Source organism: Fundulus heteroclitus, chromosome 8, assembly GCF_011125445.2.
Source record: "Fundulus heteroclitus isolate FHET01 chromosome 8, MU-UCD_Fhet_4.1, whole genome shotgun sequence".
In the NCBI taxonomy this organism is placed as follows: domain Eukaryota; kingdom Metazoa; phylum Chordata; class Actinopteri; order Cyprinodontiformes; family Fundulidae; genus Fundulus; species Fundulus heteroclitus.
This window is the reverse complement of record NC_046368.1, coordinates 6,619,370-6,634,786: the sequence shown is the minus strand read 5'-3', so window position 1 is coordinate 6,634,786 and position 15,417 is coordinate 6,619,370. Positions and strand designations below refer to the sequence as shown.

The following is a 15,417-nucleotide window of genomic DNA, read 5'->3' as shown; positions in this document are numbered from 1 at the left end:
CTGCAAAAACAGAACTAAAAATAAGTAAAATTTTCTTTAAAAATTAGTGTATTTGTCCTTGATTTGAGCAGGTAAATAAAATGATTTGCCAATTAAATAAGATTTTTCCACTTAAAATAGGAACAATTCATCTCAGTCATCTTATTTCAAGTGCAGGATGTCTAATTATCTTAGTTTAGGGGTAAAAATACTTATTCCATTGGCAGATAATCTAATTTACTGGCTCAAATCAAGGACAAATAGACTAACTTTAGGAACATTTTACTTGATTTTAGATATGTTTTTGCAGTGCAATTCCCTTTTTCCTCCTCTAGACCTGAAAACTGACTCAGTTTATCTGCTTAACTGCGTTTCTCCATCAGATGAAGCTGCTAAAGGAGCTAGTTTGCCGTTATCCTTTCACTTTCTCCGACATAGAAAGTACTCCTGGGTCAGCGCTTCTGTGCTTTTATGTGTCTCTGCTCCGTCTTCTCTAACCCACAGTGTGTCGAGGCAGATTGCCGTTCAGACGTGGGTAGTAACTAGTTACATTTACTCGAGTAAATTTGAGAAAAAAAAAAGTACTTTTAGGAGCATCTTTACTGCCCTGTCATTTTTACTATAGTAGTCAGACTTGTCACAACTCTTGAGTAAAATTTCTGGCTACTCTTCCTGCTGTAATTAACTTGATGAATAAAGAACAAACTTGTTTTAACTAAAAATGCACCAGAGAGACCAAAACCTGGAGTTTGTTAAAGTGAGACTTCTTATTTGTACATAAACTGTTATTTTTTTTATCTGCTGAGCTCATTGAGCCATTTGGAGGTCAGATGAACGTTCAGTAAACAGATAGTTATTGGAAGTACTTTACACCGAGCTAACATACTATATGTACAATAACTGCTGTATTACTTTCAAGTTTTATGTTGATTTATTTTATTTTTTAGAAAAAAGTGTCTTAAAAAGATTATGTGCAAATTCTGGTGTTTATCAGTCTGATTACATAATTTTTAAATATTAAATCAGCTGTTATGATTAGTCAGTACTTGAGCAGCCTTCCTACTGCATACTTTTACTCTTGAGTAATTTCTTGACTTTTAACCAGTCATAATAAACTAGTTTTTTAAATTACAAAAAAAATCAATTTAATCTAATAAGGATTTAGTTACTTTCCAAACTGATTAAAGCTGATTTTGTTGAGTGCATTGAGACATGATTTGCTAGAAATTGGTACCATGTAAAACTGACTAAATTATATTTTGTACATTAACCATTTAAAGCCAAATAAATGCATTTTCTTCAAGGTTTTCCCTAATTTCTAATATTTAAATGAACAACAATCAGGAAACTTTTACAATCTGATGCCAGAAGAGAGACGGATTAACCCCTGAACACAGGAATGTGAAGGAGGAGCGAGGCGTTTAAAATTAAAGTCACACTCTACAAAACTCCTCCCTGCTGCTGAGTTGAAGGCAACAGCTGCAGCAGTAAAGCCCCCCCCCCCCCCTCCATGTGTCTGGGTTGAACAAACATCAAATACAAGCAGGACCGGGTCATGTTTTCACCAGGAAACAGACTCAAACTGCTATAAATGTGGATCAGAAGATGTGGAACGAGGCTTTATTTAAGATTAAAAATTAACATTTGAGTTCAAGGTGAGTTGCTGATTGGTGCAATTTAAGTTTTTGGAAAAATGAACCCTTGTTAGCAGTATTAGTCCACTATAACAGTCTCCCTAAAGCTAGTGAAGGACTTTATGTTGGGATCAACTTGTTGGCGCAGCCTCAGAGGGTCTAATTCACAGACAAAAACCTGTTTATATACAGCAATGTGTGAAGAAGTTCTAATCTGGTTTGACTCACGGCAGATTTCCACGCTCTCGTCTGAGCCGTCCTCACAGTCTGGTTCCCCGTCGCAGTGCCATCGCTTCGGCACGCACTGACCACTGCGGCACACAAAGTCCACCTCGGCACACGTCTTTTTAACTGAGGAAAGAACGGAGAGAGTGATCAGTGAAGAAAACTACAAAATATAAAATAAAAAGGGGTCCAGTCTACTGTGGCTTTTACAGGTTGATGCGTCGCTGCATTTACTTGTTTTTGCATGAAGTACTTCTGGTCCAGTGTTTGTTTTTTAAAGGTTCATGGTTACTTTGATTCCTGTAGGTTTTGTTTTGCAGACTGTTCAAAAATTTTTTTTTAACATTAACACAATCAGAACCCATTAAACCAAAAGTGCCTAAAGAGCATCAGGCTCCACAAATGAAAACAAGCAGAGAGCAAGACTTAAAACTATGAAAAAGTTGGGTTAAAAATCCAAATAATCCAGATTTAAAATATTGCAAACTATAGCATCATTACAGCTTTTAACTGTAGTAACAGCATCCAGGCACTAGGTGTCAGTTTTCCCACAACACATTAAAACAACCCAGAAGTGTCCAAGAGGAGAAGAAGTGATGCAGAATGATGAGTTTAAAGAGCAATTCAACCCGAAAATCTACTTTTTTGCAGATAAACTGTTCAAATGGACCAAAGGGTGCTACTTTGTTACTGGAGTGAAATTCAGAAATCAAAAAAATAATATCTACACAGGAGCAACCGGCCCTTTTAATGACTCCATGATGCCAAAGTGGCTCTTTACAGAAATGAGTTTGCCTTGCTGGATGCCTGGTACTAGGGGTGTAACCACATTAAAAACTTTATTTCTCATCGGAGGACGCCGTCATCTCTGGCCAGCTGCGATAAGCACGGCTTCTCCTGTGAAAGACGATCAAATTTATCCCTACAATCATTTGCTTGGCTGCGTTTTGGGTTTCTGGTAAAAAGCTAAATGGCCACAGAGTGATGGGCAACAATATGCAAGCACAGCAGAAGAAAAGCCATTACTGTACGCTTAGAAATCAGCTTAATCCGTGAAGACGACATGTTCATTGAATCTTTTTACCGCTTTTATCCTGATTTACTGCTGAATTTACGGCATCCTTGGGTTTTATTGCAGGCCCTTTTCTGTTGTGGAAGACTAAAGATTCAGGAGACATCAGAACCTAAGCACAGCCTCTCTTTGCTCACAGTGATCCTTTATCTCTGCGATGAGTCCAAGGCTGCAGCCGGTCAGATGCTGAAGGAGGCAGAATGCGTCGCTCTGACAACTGATGCATCACAATCCCAGCTTGGGTTCCTGAAGCATCGTTAAAGTCTTGTAGGTATCGTTAAGCCCTAATAATTAATCCTAGACCGCATCTATGCAGGGGAGAAATCCAGACGCCTCTCCCAGGATTGGCTCGTCAAAGCAACAAGCTCATCAGCTCAGCAAGAGTCAGAGTTTTGTAAACTATGCTGGGGGGGAAAAAAAAAAAAAAGATATATATATATATATATATAGATAGAGATATATATATATATATATAGATATATATATATATAGATATAGATATATATAATATATATATATCTAGATATATATATATATATATATATATATACTATATATATATATATATATATATATATATATATATATAAAAAATGAGGAACTGCTGCAAATCAAACAGATTCAAGTCCTTCTGTGGTAAGAAATGTTTAAAATGAAGCAGATCTTTGCTGAAACGCAGACAGGAAATAAAACTTTATAATTCTAGGGAACACAGACCGCTGAAAGTTAACAGGGCTGATAAATTTTAAAAGATGCTAAAGTCAGTTTAAAATGTCAGGTCTGTTAAACTGGGATTTACTGACAGATTTATAGAGACTGACATGACCTCTGCTCCACAACAAGGCTTATAAAGAGACACCATCTCTCAAGGCTTTTAAACTCTTATTTATCCAACAATATTAAAAAATAAAATAAAAAATGATTATAATTAAAAATAATCATAACAGAAAGCAGAGACAGGAACTCCTCCACAACCACAAAGCACCTGCTGCAAAGTCCTGAATGCCAACGGCTTCCTGAGAGATTAACCAGAAGGTAATAAAGTGAATTTAAACCATATAAGTATAGGAATAGTTCCTACAGTTAGATTTGAATTTATGACCAAATGGAAAGCCGACCAATGGATATGAACTAGAGTCACTTTAACGTTGTTAAATTGCACAAACCAAATTGTAATCATATAACTCAAACTTTGAGGATGCAGTTTAATAGTTTCTGCTATTGTATTGTTTATAGAGTCAACTTTAAAATAAAAAAGTCAAACTAACCACTGAGGATGAACCCAATAAACCTTGAGCATCTTCAGACCGTTTTACGACAGGGTCTTCAGTCAGAAGCGCTACAGGAGATTCTTCCTACCGTCAGCACCTACACCTCTGAAGAAACGCCACAACATGAGTTCCAGCAGCGTTTAATCTCCCTTTGGGATTAATAAAGTAATTTTTAATTTGTTCCCATCTAAATGCTGCAGGGACATTTATACTCAGCCACCATCCCGTTTCCACGCATTTAGGTTTAACATTCTCTTTTGTCGTGGATAAAAAGATTTAAGCAGAAACTGGCCTTAAGAAGCAGAGTTTTATAAAGACGTTTAAAAAAAAAAAAAAAGGGAACAAAGGCGCTCAAATCTGAGCCATTACTCGTTTCCTGAAAAAGGAAAACTGGAATAATCTGCTCTGATCACAGCTTCCTCTCTTTAAAAGAGAATAAAATCTGCTGCCATCTCCATCCACCTCCTCCCTTCTTTTATTTAATGACCCAGATAGATGAACATATTGGACACGCTCCCTTACATCCATATTTAGCACCATGTGCCACCGCCCCCCAGGTAAGGCTCTTAAAAAAAAAAGGATTGAAATAAATAAAAAAGGGGCCAAACTGTCACATTTTTTGAATCTAATGCAAACCATGGGTCCAAAGCACGACCGATTCATCCCATCAGAACTTTGAATTACAGTAAACGCTGATCAGCTGCTGTGCTTTCAGGACTTCATGCATCTTTTCAAGCATTTTTTGATCAAAACTAAATTCTGCACCAGATAAAAAAATTTTAACAATTTTTTGCAGGTCAGTGTAAGAGTCCTGGTAGGCGAACTTGTCCACACGTTGCTACCTGTGATCCCACATGGGAATAAATAAAAAATAAAAAAAAAGTGTAACCTACTAGATTGGGTTAAAGTCATAATCAAAATGTGTTAAAGTGTAAATTAGTCGTTGCTTCGGGGCACAGGAAGGAGTCAAATGTGGAAACATTCATAATCATTGTGGCAGAATTATATACACACACGTGCATCTAAAACTAGAATATCAGACAATTTTATTCAGTTTAAAGTATAAAAAAAAAAGGGGATATTTTAAGTTTAACATTTTTCTGTTAATGGTGATTATTTAGCCTTACAGCCAATAGACGTCTAAAAGTTAGTCCCTAAGAAGACTGGAATACGCAAAACGACACAAAAACTGCATTTATTGGAGAAATGTTCCAACCAAAACAACCTGAAGACTGCTGTGGTGGCAGCTCTCCAGGCTTTAAGTTCTTTAGCAATGACCTGAGAACTGCATCTACACATATAAATGGAAAGTTGAGTGGAAGGAAAAAGTCTCGTCTGTCACCTTTAATAATTTTAAATGCTGACGTTCAGACAGGAAACTTTAAAGCACTTCATGCTTCCCTCTGAAGCTTCAAGGAGATGTTTGTCAGCATCACGTTTGTTTTGTGTCCGAGTGAAAATGTCAGCAGATTGTTAATAACTGGTTCATTTAAGCAGCGTTAGGCTCAACTTTAATGTTTTTTTCCTTAACGTCACACTTTCCTTTAACTCTGTGGTCTCAAAAACATCAGAGAGCTTTTAGATGCATCTTTTGCCCTCCACACCTGAATAAAATGGCTAAACTAGCCCGCTAGCATGCAGCCACGGTGTGTTGAAGCAGAGATTCAGCTAAAGGTTGCAGGACTCAAGCCCTGGAGGACTGCAGTTTGAGACCAAAAATGTAAGTGTATAACTGGATTTATTGGTTTTAAAAAGGTTCTGGTAGACGATCCCTGGCATTAATCCTGGTTTTTGGGCTACATTTGTCAACTGTGCTGCATTTTCTGCACAGGTAGGACATCCTCTGCAGCAGCACGTTTACTTTCAGACTTTAACTACATTACAGGGTAAATCTGTTCCATTCAGAGGTTCGGTAAATGTTGCCTCACCACACGAGCTCTCGTCGCTGCCGTCCGTGCAGTCCTCGTCTCCGTCACACTGCCACACGGACGGGATGCAGCGGCCGTTTCCACACTGGAACTGATTGGCTTCACATTCAGTCTTCGTACCTAAAGAAACAGACACAAGGCGGACGGGACGATTTTACTGCAACGCTGCAGCTCAACATGATTTCTACAGCGCTTTACAATACAATGGTTAGCCAATTTAAACAAAAACACCCACACGAAACAATGAGATTATGAGCTTATTTAATGAAGTAAAGTTTCAATTTCTTGTACCGTTACTGCGTTTGTAAAATTTACTGTGTTTTGTTCTAGAAAACGAAAGGAGATCTTGGATCTAAATGAGAATTAAAAAGGGTCAATAACTAAAAACTACAAAAGCCAACATCTCAAACTGAGTTATAAGCCAGGAAGAGAAAAAAATAAGTGTTTTAAGAGAAGATTAAACAGACATATGAAGCAGGTCAGACTCATACTGCATGAAGACATTTATAAAAAAAATAAAAATAAAAAATAAATAAAAGTCTTTTAAACAATCAATCTGAAAAAGGGAACCAGAAGCCAATGGATTGCTGCTAAAACAGGAGAAAAGTGGCTCGTTTTTGGTACCAGCTGCAGCCGAGCCACTAAAGTTCTGTTAAACTCAGTGTGGCAGTATTTTTTAAATAGAGCTGTAAGAAAAATATTAATTGAAATGTCTACATAATGGCATGACAGGAATTATGTAACATTGCTCTGTAACACACACGACAGATTTAATCCGAGAGTCAAAATTCAGATTGCGGTCCAGATGCCAAACTAGGGTTAAACAAATCATAATTATCAGCCCTGTTCATTTTGTTGCTTAACCCAACTATTTTTAAGTAAACACAAAACACTGAATTCAAACTCAATTCAACCAACTTTTACTGAAACTGCAGGTTTCTTAAAAAAAAAAAAAAAATAAAAAAAAAAAAAAAAAAATAAAAAAAAATAAAATAAAAAAAAAAACACCTGCTCTGAACTCTGAAGGGGTGGAGCTTGGTTCCTGGGTCTGCGTTGTGATTGGTTGGGAGGATTTAATGACTAATATTAACCTACACAGCTAGAACTCAAAAAAAAGGAAAACTTATTCCATTGAACTTTTTATTGCTCCTTCCCCACATTATAAGTCTAGCCAGGGGTGGCTCTAGACAGGGGCCCACAGAGGCCTGTGCCCCTGTAGAAATGGTCCTGGCCCCTGTTATGGCCCCTGTACTAAAGACATAAATTAAATAAACTTCTTACGACTATATGCATTGGTGAAGAAACCACCCCTGATTTGTCACTTTGACCAATCTTTTTTTGTACCTTTACAATTTCACCCCAACAAGGGTTTAAAAATCAAGGTGTCTTATTTTTAGCTTGAGCTGTATTGAGCTGGGGTCACAGTTTTCATCTGCTAGATCAGGGATTTGAAACCTGCAGTACCAGAGCCACAAGTGTCTCACTTCATATTATTAAGCGATTAAATATTGCCCTGTTTTATGATTTCATTCTTTTATGTGCCCCTGTAAAAAACACTGGCCCCACCTTGGCCCCCCTGGTAAATTTGGTCTAGAACCACCACTGAGTCTAGCGATGGATATACATTGAGTTATCGTCCAGTCCTAGTACAAACGTGATCCTTTATTGTTCAGGTGTAACAAAACTTTACATCCATTTCTGCGAATGAAATCTAAAAGAAAAACTGGCCTCAATATTCTCATTTATGCCACCTTCTTCCCTCCAGACAGGAACTACAGCTTAAATCCAGTTTGAATAAAAACCTGGTCTTAACTTTAATAAAAAAATAAAATAAAAAGATGGAGGGAAAAAGCCCATATAAACAGGATGTTGTACTTTAAATTTATTACCAGGGTGGAAAACTAAGCTTTTAACTGGAATGAATCATCTCTCCCTGGCATCATTGACATTTTTAAAAAACAGGCCAAGTCTCATTTCCCAACACTTTCAAAACACTCGACTACCGTTTAACAAAAATAAAAAGCCCCAATACGTCACAGTTCATAAACAGGAGAGCTCTCGGTACTGAAACGCATTTTTACCAGCGACAGAAAATTGAGTCAGAGCCAAAATACTTCAAGCAGAAATTTAAGTGTAAAATACAAAAACACATCAGGAAGAGGGGAGGACTAATGCAGCAATTAAATCAAAAACTGAAAGCATCTGAAAAGTTACGGTTCAACATTTTAAAACGTGGCTCAGAAAACAAAAAGAAAGGTTCCCAGACCTTTTCTCCAACTCAGAAAGTCCACTTCTCCAGACTGAAACACTCAGTACATCATTTTTACTTCTAAAACCTGAAAAGATCTTTAAAAAAAAAAAAAAAAAAAAAAAAAAAAAAAGAGGCTGGCTGGATAGATGGATATTAGAATAACTATATCCATCTTTACAGTCTGGTCGGGGAATAAGTCCATTTTCCCTTTGACCTGCAGACCTAAAGCTCTCCTGCTCATTAATGTATAAAATGTTGTGTATAAACTTTGATCAGAAATGCAGACATTTTTAAACAGATCACTAGGAAAAGGGGGAATAAATTCTAGAAATGCTACTTTGCGAGATGGAAAAGCCAACCTGCATGGGAATCTGGTCTGAGGGGGTTGATAAAAGCAGATTTTCCTGCCTGCTCATAACTAGACGTGGATTTCTCTTTAAAGACATTCAGACCGGCACCAAACCCGTGTTGGGATGAGATTATGTTGCAGAGGCTCAGAAACAAAAGCAGCTGCATGGCTTTGTGTATAAAATTAGCAGAACTGCAACAAAACCTTAAAAAAAAAAAAAAAAAAAAAAAAAAAAGTGAGTAAAGCACTAAATTATAAACCGAGTATTGCACATTGTGAAATAATTGAAACTTGTCTAGACTACACATTATAAGATGAGAGATTAGCTTGCTGCTGAAAAGTTGTAGTTATAGGTTTATTTCTGAAAACGTGAAGACAGTTTAATTTAGAAATAAAGACCCAAACAATAAACCTTTCCCCTCGTTTACCTGAAGGTTAAAATGTTCTTTTAGCTCAGCCTGGAACCTGTGTGACCTCCCACTACCGATCTTAATAACTTTTGCTAAACACAACAACAAACCAACTCCTGTTTATGAACAGATGCCAGTTTTAGCAGCGTTTTCATGGAATAACTGCATGTAGTTTCCACTAAAGAACCTATAATAATATTTTAGATCCATTTCCCCCCTCCTCTCTTCATTAAGGTGGAAACTTTTGCCATAAATATCCCACGGAAGAAAATGTTTCCATCCTCTTTTCCCAAAGTTTCTTTAAAATAGAAATCCAGTTCTTTTAAATGACACATTTCCTACAGTAGATTTTTACCATAAAAGTTATTCAGGTAACATTAGTGGCTCTAAAAGACTCGTTTAGTTATACCGGAGACCAAAAATAAATAAAACATAGCTTTGGATCGTGAAGGTAGCAGACCTGTTCTAGTTGGAGCAGGTCTGCTGTAGTTTAATTAAAAACGCTGATAATCTTGCTGTTGAGTTTCATTCTCGCTCCCGGCGGCAGTGAAGCGAGGCTTTCCGGACTGAAGGTCGTTTCTGTGGCTCGGTTTGCTGCAGCTGACATCAGAACGACTCCCGTTCTGAAAATAACTCCGACCTTGAGGCTCGCTCCACGCTGCTGCTGCGGACCAGGTGGCGTAAACGGCGACATTCACCACGTTGTTCAGAGGTTAAAAGCTTCAAATGTTCATATTAAACATTCACCCTAAATTCACTGTTTAAAACAAAACTTGCAGAGAAAAGCAGTCATGATGGAAACCCTTTAGAAAGTGGGTCAGCAGCTCCTCTGGAGAAGCACGTTTCAGTGTGAACCTGAGGAGCGTTGGTCCCGTTCTCCACGTGAAGCGGATGATGGCCCAGATACGACGGCAGAAAACCTCAACCAGCCGTTTTCACTGGAGCTGCCCGTTACACTGCATCGTACAAAGGAGGCACATCATGAAGCCACTTATTTAAGTATAATGCATTAAGGCGACACTTTAATCCAGCATAAACAGGCTTCAGTGCAGAAAGACAGGAAGCAACTTTTCAATAAAACATGGAGATGAAATGATGATTATCCTGGATGTGTTTGCCTTTAACCCACAGAAGACAGACATTAACACTTCATCACAAGTCTTTTCAGCTTTCACCAACATTACTGCGTGTTTTTAAACACATACCAAGCAACCGTAGCCGACACAGAAGTCTCAAAATTCACTGCAGTCATGAAAATAAATTAACTGTAGCATTTGGGTAGTTGTGTCCAACACATCCAGAACACTGAAAATATATGAGATAAACGTGCAAAAAGTCGGATTTTAAAGCCTCTAAACTGGTGCAACATTAGAAATTAACTAAAGTCCAGCTTTCTATGGCTGATGTTCAGTAACAAGGCAGCTATAAATAAGATATTATATTTAGACTGAAACAAGCAAAATAAAGCCATTTCCCTCTTTACCACCAGCCAGACAGTGGAAGAGTTTCAGAATATAATCCCTTTGCAAGATTTACTACTGTGTTTCAGACTATAAAAGGGCACTTAAAAATCCTTAATTCTTCTCAAACATTGATGGTGCACCTTATATAAGATTAATGTTGTGTTTACTGACTGATTTTATGTGGTACAATGCACTCAAATCTGTTAAAATGTTTAAATATGACTTTGGTTAGCAACGAAGCCGTTACGCTCAGTGGATATTAGGAGCATTACGGTACACTGTGTCACTACCTGAGGACCCCTGAGCTGTCTACCAGACTGCCTGACTGTAATGTCTAAACTAGAAGTGCATTCATGTAAGGCAGCCTGGAGTACGTGCTAGCAACAATAAACCTAGTAAGTTAATTCAATATAAAAGTTAAATTTATTTTGGCCTTATGATAGAAACAGGGCAGTGTAGTCCAGCTACTCCGTCCTCCTGATAGAGAGCTGTGGAGGAGTGATATTACATACTAAAGAATATTTAGTGCACCTTATGGTCCAAAGAATACAGTAATCTGCTCCGCCTTAGAAAAAGTCCCACAGTCAGATGGAAATAAGCGATTATGTCCTGGATCAGCAAGTCTTCTGCTGAAAGTCTCACTTGTGTCAAGTTTTATTTTATTATTCTTCTATGTGCTTTTCATGAAAACAAAGACACAAGCTAACGATAAACGGCATCTGCTCTGATGCATAAATCTTCCTGTATTGCTTTGTTAGGTCAGCTCCACCTTGATGAAGCCATTTTACATACTTATCTAAGGCTGTTAAACAATTTCCCTTTGAGACATTTGTGATAAAGCTTTGATTTATTGAGGCCTTTATAATAACTTTATGAAAAGAAACGGTTCATATATTTTTGGTCCATACTGCCCAGCCCAATCATAAGAGTCCAGAAAGGCATTCACCCTGTACGCCAAAGCCATTCACTGCATGGCCCTACTAGAGCTGAATAACTACATAATATTGAAGTTTACAGACGCGTTACTTAATTTTCCATTCCCATGACATCATGACCACTTTCCATGAAGCGAAAGCATCTCAGTCTGTGAAAATCTGTACCAGATGTGGTTATCACGGGCAAAGGAAGCCCGGCCAACAGGCAGCATATGTTTTCATGCAGCGTGGGAGCAATATGCCACCTCAAATACAATAATCCAACACATACTGCCTCCTAGTAGTCCCTTGCTATTTTTGCAATGACAGTTGTGATTCCATAAATTGTGCTCCTCTTGTCATTTCGCTGCCAGCCCAGCAGCCGAAACCAGAAGCAAAAATGAAACCCCAAACATCTCCAGTCACCGTCTGGTACTAAGCTACCAGTTACTAAGACAGAAAACTGCAGCTCCGCTTCTGACAACCTCCAGAGATTCCCTACCATAGAAGAAGACAGAACTTGCAGAGACCCTCGCCAACTCCTTGTTTTAAAAAAAAAAAAAACTTGCATCATTCATCAAACTTCCCAGAACCAAATAAGAAAATTGCATTTCTTTCAGAGAGCTACAACTGGACCTTGCTAGTCTAGTTTTGTATTGACTAATTTATAAAGGTCAGTAGCTCACTTTGGTTGCATCCAAAGTTTTAAACGAAAGATATCATGTCCTGTTGCCGTATTAGTTGTCATTTTGGTGTTTTACACTTTGTTTTTGCTCAGTGTGTTAATAAATAAAGCCTTTCGTGTTTACTATAACAGACGACGTACGTACTGAGCATGTGCAGCAGGGGCTAAAACAAGGAAGCGGCTAACGGCTATTAGCATCTCCCAGTGAAACATTGAAGAAAGGTCCAAGATTCAATGAAAAAATAAAATAAAATGATTCCAAGAGAAAAAAAGCCTGGAAAGTCTCTTGGATTACAGTCTGAACGTTGGTGTTCACTGAAGCGGACGCTAAACCTGCCGAGGCTCAGATGTGACGCAGAGTTGACTGACGTGAGTAAATGTTCTGATATGAGGCTCTAAAAGCTGCTGAAGATCAGTTTATTTAATTAATAATGTTGGTCTTCATTACGCTGAGCTGCTGCTTTATTGTGAGGTGTTGCAGAGGGTCAGACTCAGTCTGGCATTATTTACAAGCGATCTATCAATTAAGCAAACTGCCATGGTAGTTCTGTGATACTGACACTAGATGGCGCCACATCTGTTTATATCTGCTAATCGCGCCCGGTGCTGGGGCCATTTATCCACAAAAAAGGACCATCAAAACACCAATGGGATGGAGGCTTGGTGTATATAACCTTATCTTATTATGAACAAACAAGTTTTTGGTTTTCTATAAGCATTTAACTTGGCTCCACACATGCACTTTGCCAACAAGGACACCAAACCCAGATTAAAATCTTTACCCCAAGCAATAACCTGGGAGTCACTTTAAAAATAAAGTAATTTTTTTCCTGTCATTCATTTCTTGCAGCAAGTGATGTGCCCAACAGCTCCTCCTGTGGCCCTTAGTGTTTTACAGACATGCAATCAGCCGGCTGAAAACACCCTCTTATTTTCTAACTACTTGAAACACTATAAATTATGTTTCCCAGTGATTTAGCAGGAACTGTTTACAAAGCTCCAAAGCAGACCAAACTGCACACAGTCCTGACTCAGAGTCTAAATGCTGACGTACATTTAATGCTGACAAAGCAACAACGATCATGCAAGGCGAGCTTCAAGCTAAACGACTTCATGTTGATCCCAAAATGATGAGACCGAGAAATGCAGCAAGTCAACCTTTCAACGCGATTTACAGAGTTTCTACAAAAACTTCCACACCTTTCCAGACTTCCTGGCCTTTTGCTTACATCCATAGAAAGTTTCCAAGAAAACTAATTTACTGTAGCTGATCCTTTTATTATTAACAAAAACAGCAGGAAAACACCTCAAACAAAGTTGATAGGGGATATTATTCAACAAAAAAATAATTTTGTGGGTTCATCTGCTTTTTGTTTGGAAAGTTTAACACCTGCTCTGGCACTTTTCCATTAATGAGACTTTTAACTGGTGCTGTTGCTCGTTTTGCCTTTAAAAAAGAAACTTCAGGGCTTCATGCGTCGCGGAAGCAACTCAGCAAATTCACATTTTGTTACTGATATGAACCATGCAGACGGCTCAAGGTCAGAGACCCGCTTACCCAGTCCTCCTGGGACCAGAACTAAACAACAGGAGGCACCGTTTGGTTTCTACGCTCCTCAGCTCTGGAACAAACTTTCTGCTGCTGAATCCTTTAAACCAGGACTAAACAAAAACTTTACTGCAGCTTTTAGAAAGAGAATTTCACCATTTTACAGTTTGGATGATAGCCGAGGCGTGAATGATGCAGAAGATTTTAGACGACATTTCATCTACGAGTTCTTTTTTTTTAAAGCGCAAAAGTTTGTATTTAAAACAGCATTAATAGTGCTATATAAACTTTCCTGTAGAAAAAAATAACCAGCTCATTTACTTTTAGTAGGTCCAGCACATCATTGTGACCAGCTTTGGTAATTTCATTAAATCCCCATTTTAGAGCAGAACCTCACTTTAATGAAACATTAAAAAGATAAAACACCTAAACATACAATATTAGGCCAGAAGTTCATGTTTCTGGGTGAACAATTTCCTTTTGTCAGGACATCACTTCCTGGTTTGGTTAAGTTTGAAGTTAAATTGCAGCTTAATGCAACAAATAATCAGCCAGAGCCACAAATCAAGTGAAACACCGTCAGCTCAGTTAAAGAAAAAACAACCTGGTTAGCCATTTAAACCAGACGAGTTACAGTTTAACACTGATCTAAGAGGCTCTGCATTTTAAGAATTTAGCCTTTTGTTCCAGTCTGAACTTCTTTAATATCTATAACAGTAAAATACATTTTATGGTTTATGGATAAAGCTAATATTTTGCCTCTTATCCAGACAAAATCAAAATCCCACACCTTAAGACTGCAGGAGGTCCACCCCTATACAGTTAATTGGAAAAGTGGTCAAATAGTTTCTTTAAAACATGTTTTAAAATCAGTTTTGGCAATTATGCTGCGCAGAACACATACGGTCTAAGTAAAAACTCAGATTTCCCCACTCAGATCCAGTTTTCCTGTAAGTTTGCTTTATTTAAGCATGCAAGAGCTACCTGCACAAAAAACAAAACAAAAAAAAAAAAACGCAGCAGGCAGAATGTCGATGGCACCCTGATCTCTACATTCTGGCAAATTCACAACATAAACTCCTCCTTTAAGATCAAATAACCTTTTCCATCATCTTTACTTTTAAATGTTGAAATTTTAACTCTATAGAAACCTTGAATTCAGCAAAAAGAAAATGCCTTACTTCACATGTTATACTAGCTTGCAAGAACAACAAAGCTTCCAAAAAGGCAGGCTGTTTAAAAATAAACTATTGCCGTATTACAGCAGTGAGAGTATAAAAAGCACTGAGCAACTATAAACTATGGTTGCAGGGAGCGATACAGTCTACTGTGCGCTCCTTTAGGAGCTTATCCCCATGGAGCTGCTGCTCCACGGTTCTACACACAAACCCATCGACCTGCTGCCAGGAAAACTGTCCACTGCACACTTTGATCAAATCAGCCCAACAGCAGACCTCAGCAGATAAAGCAGGTGAACATACCCAGACGAACCAGTTCCTTTTCTCTGCAGTGTCAGACTCCATTTTAAAAACTGACACCTAAAAGAGTCTTTAAAAAAAAATAAAAAATAAGGACCGAGGAAGTGTTAAGCAGCCAAAATGAACCAGTTATTTTAGTCATTTGTTCCTGAAACAAGTCAATATACTCTAAGGATTTTACACTTTAAATTGTTCAAACCAAAGGTTAC

General features: G+C 38.0%; 1 protein-coding gene across 2 annotated transcripts in view; it reads right to left on the bottom strand.

Annotated features, from left to right (window-relative positions):
* Nucleotides 1-15,417, bottom strand: part of vldlr (very low density lipoprotein receptor) — a 45,471-nt gene that overhangs the window by 27,688 nt on the left and 2,366 nt on the right. For both annotated transcript variants that reach the window (XM_036140013.1, XM_012877521.3), the window contains exons 2-3: nt 6,110-6,229; nt 1,842-1,964 (exon numbers count right to left, since the gene is read on the bottom strand). In XM_036140013.1, coding sequence (XP_035995906.1) covers nt 1,842-1,964; nt 6,110-6,229 — 243 coding nt within the window. The remainder of the gene's footprint in view (nt 1-1,841; nt 1,965-6,109; nt 6,230-15,417) is intronic.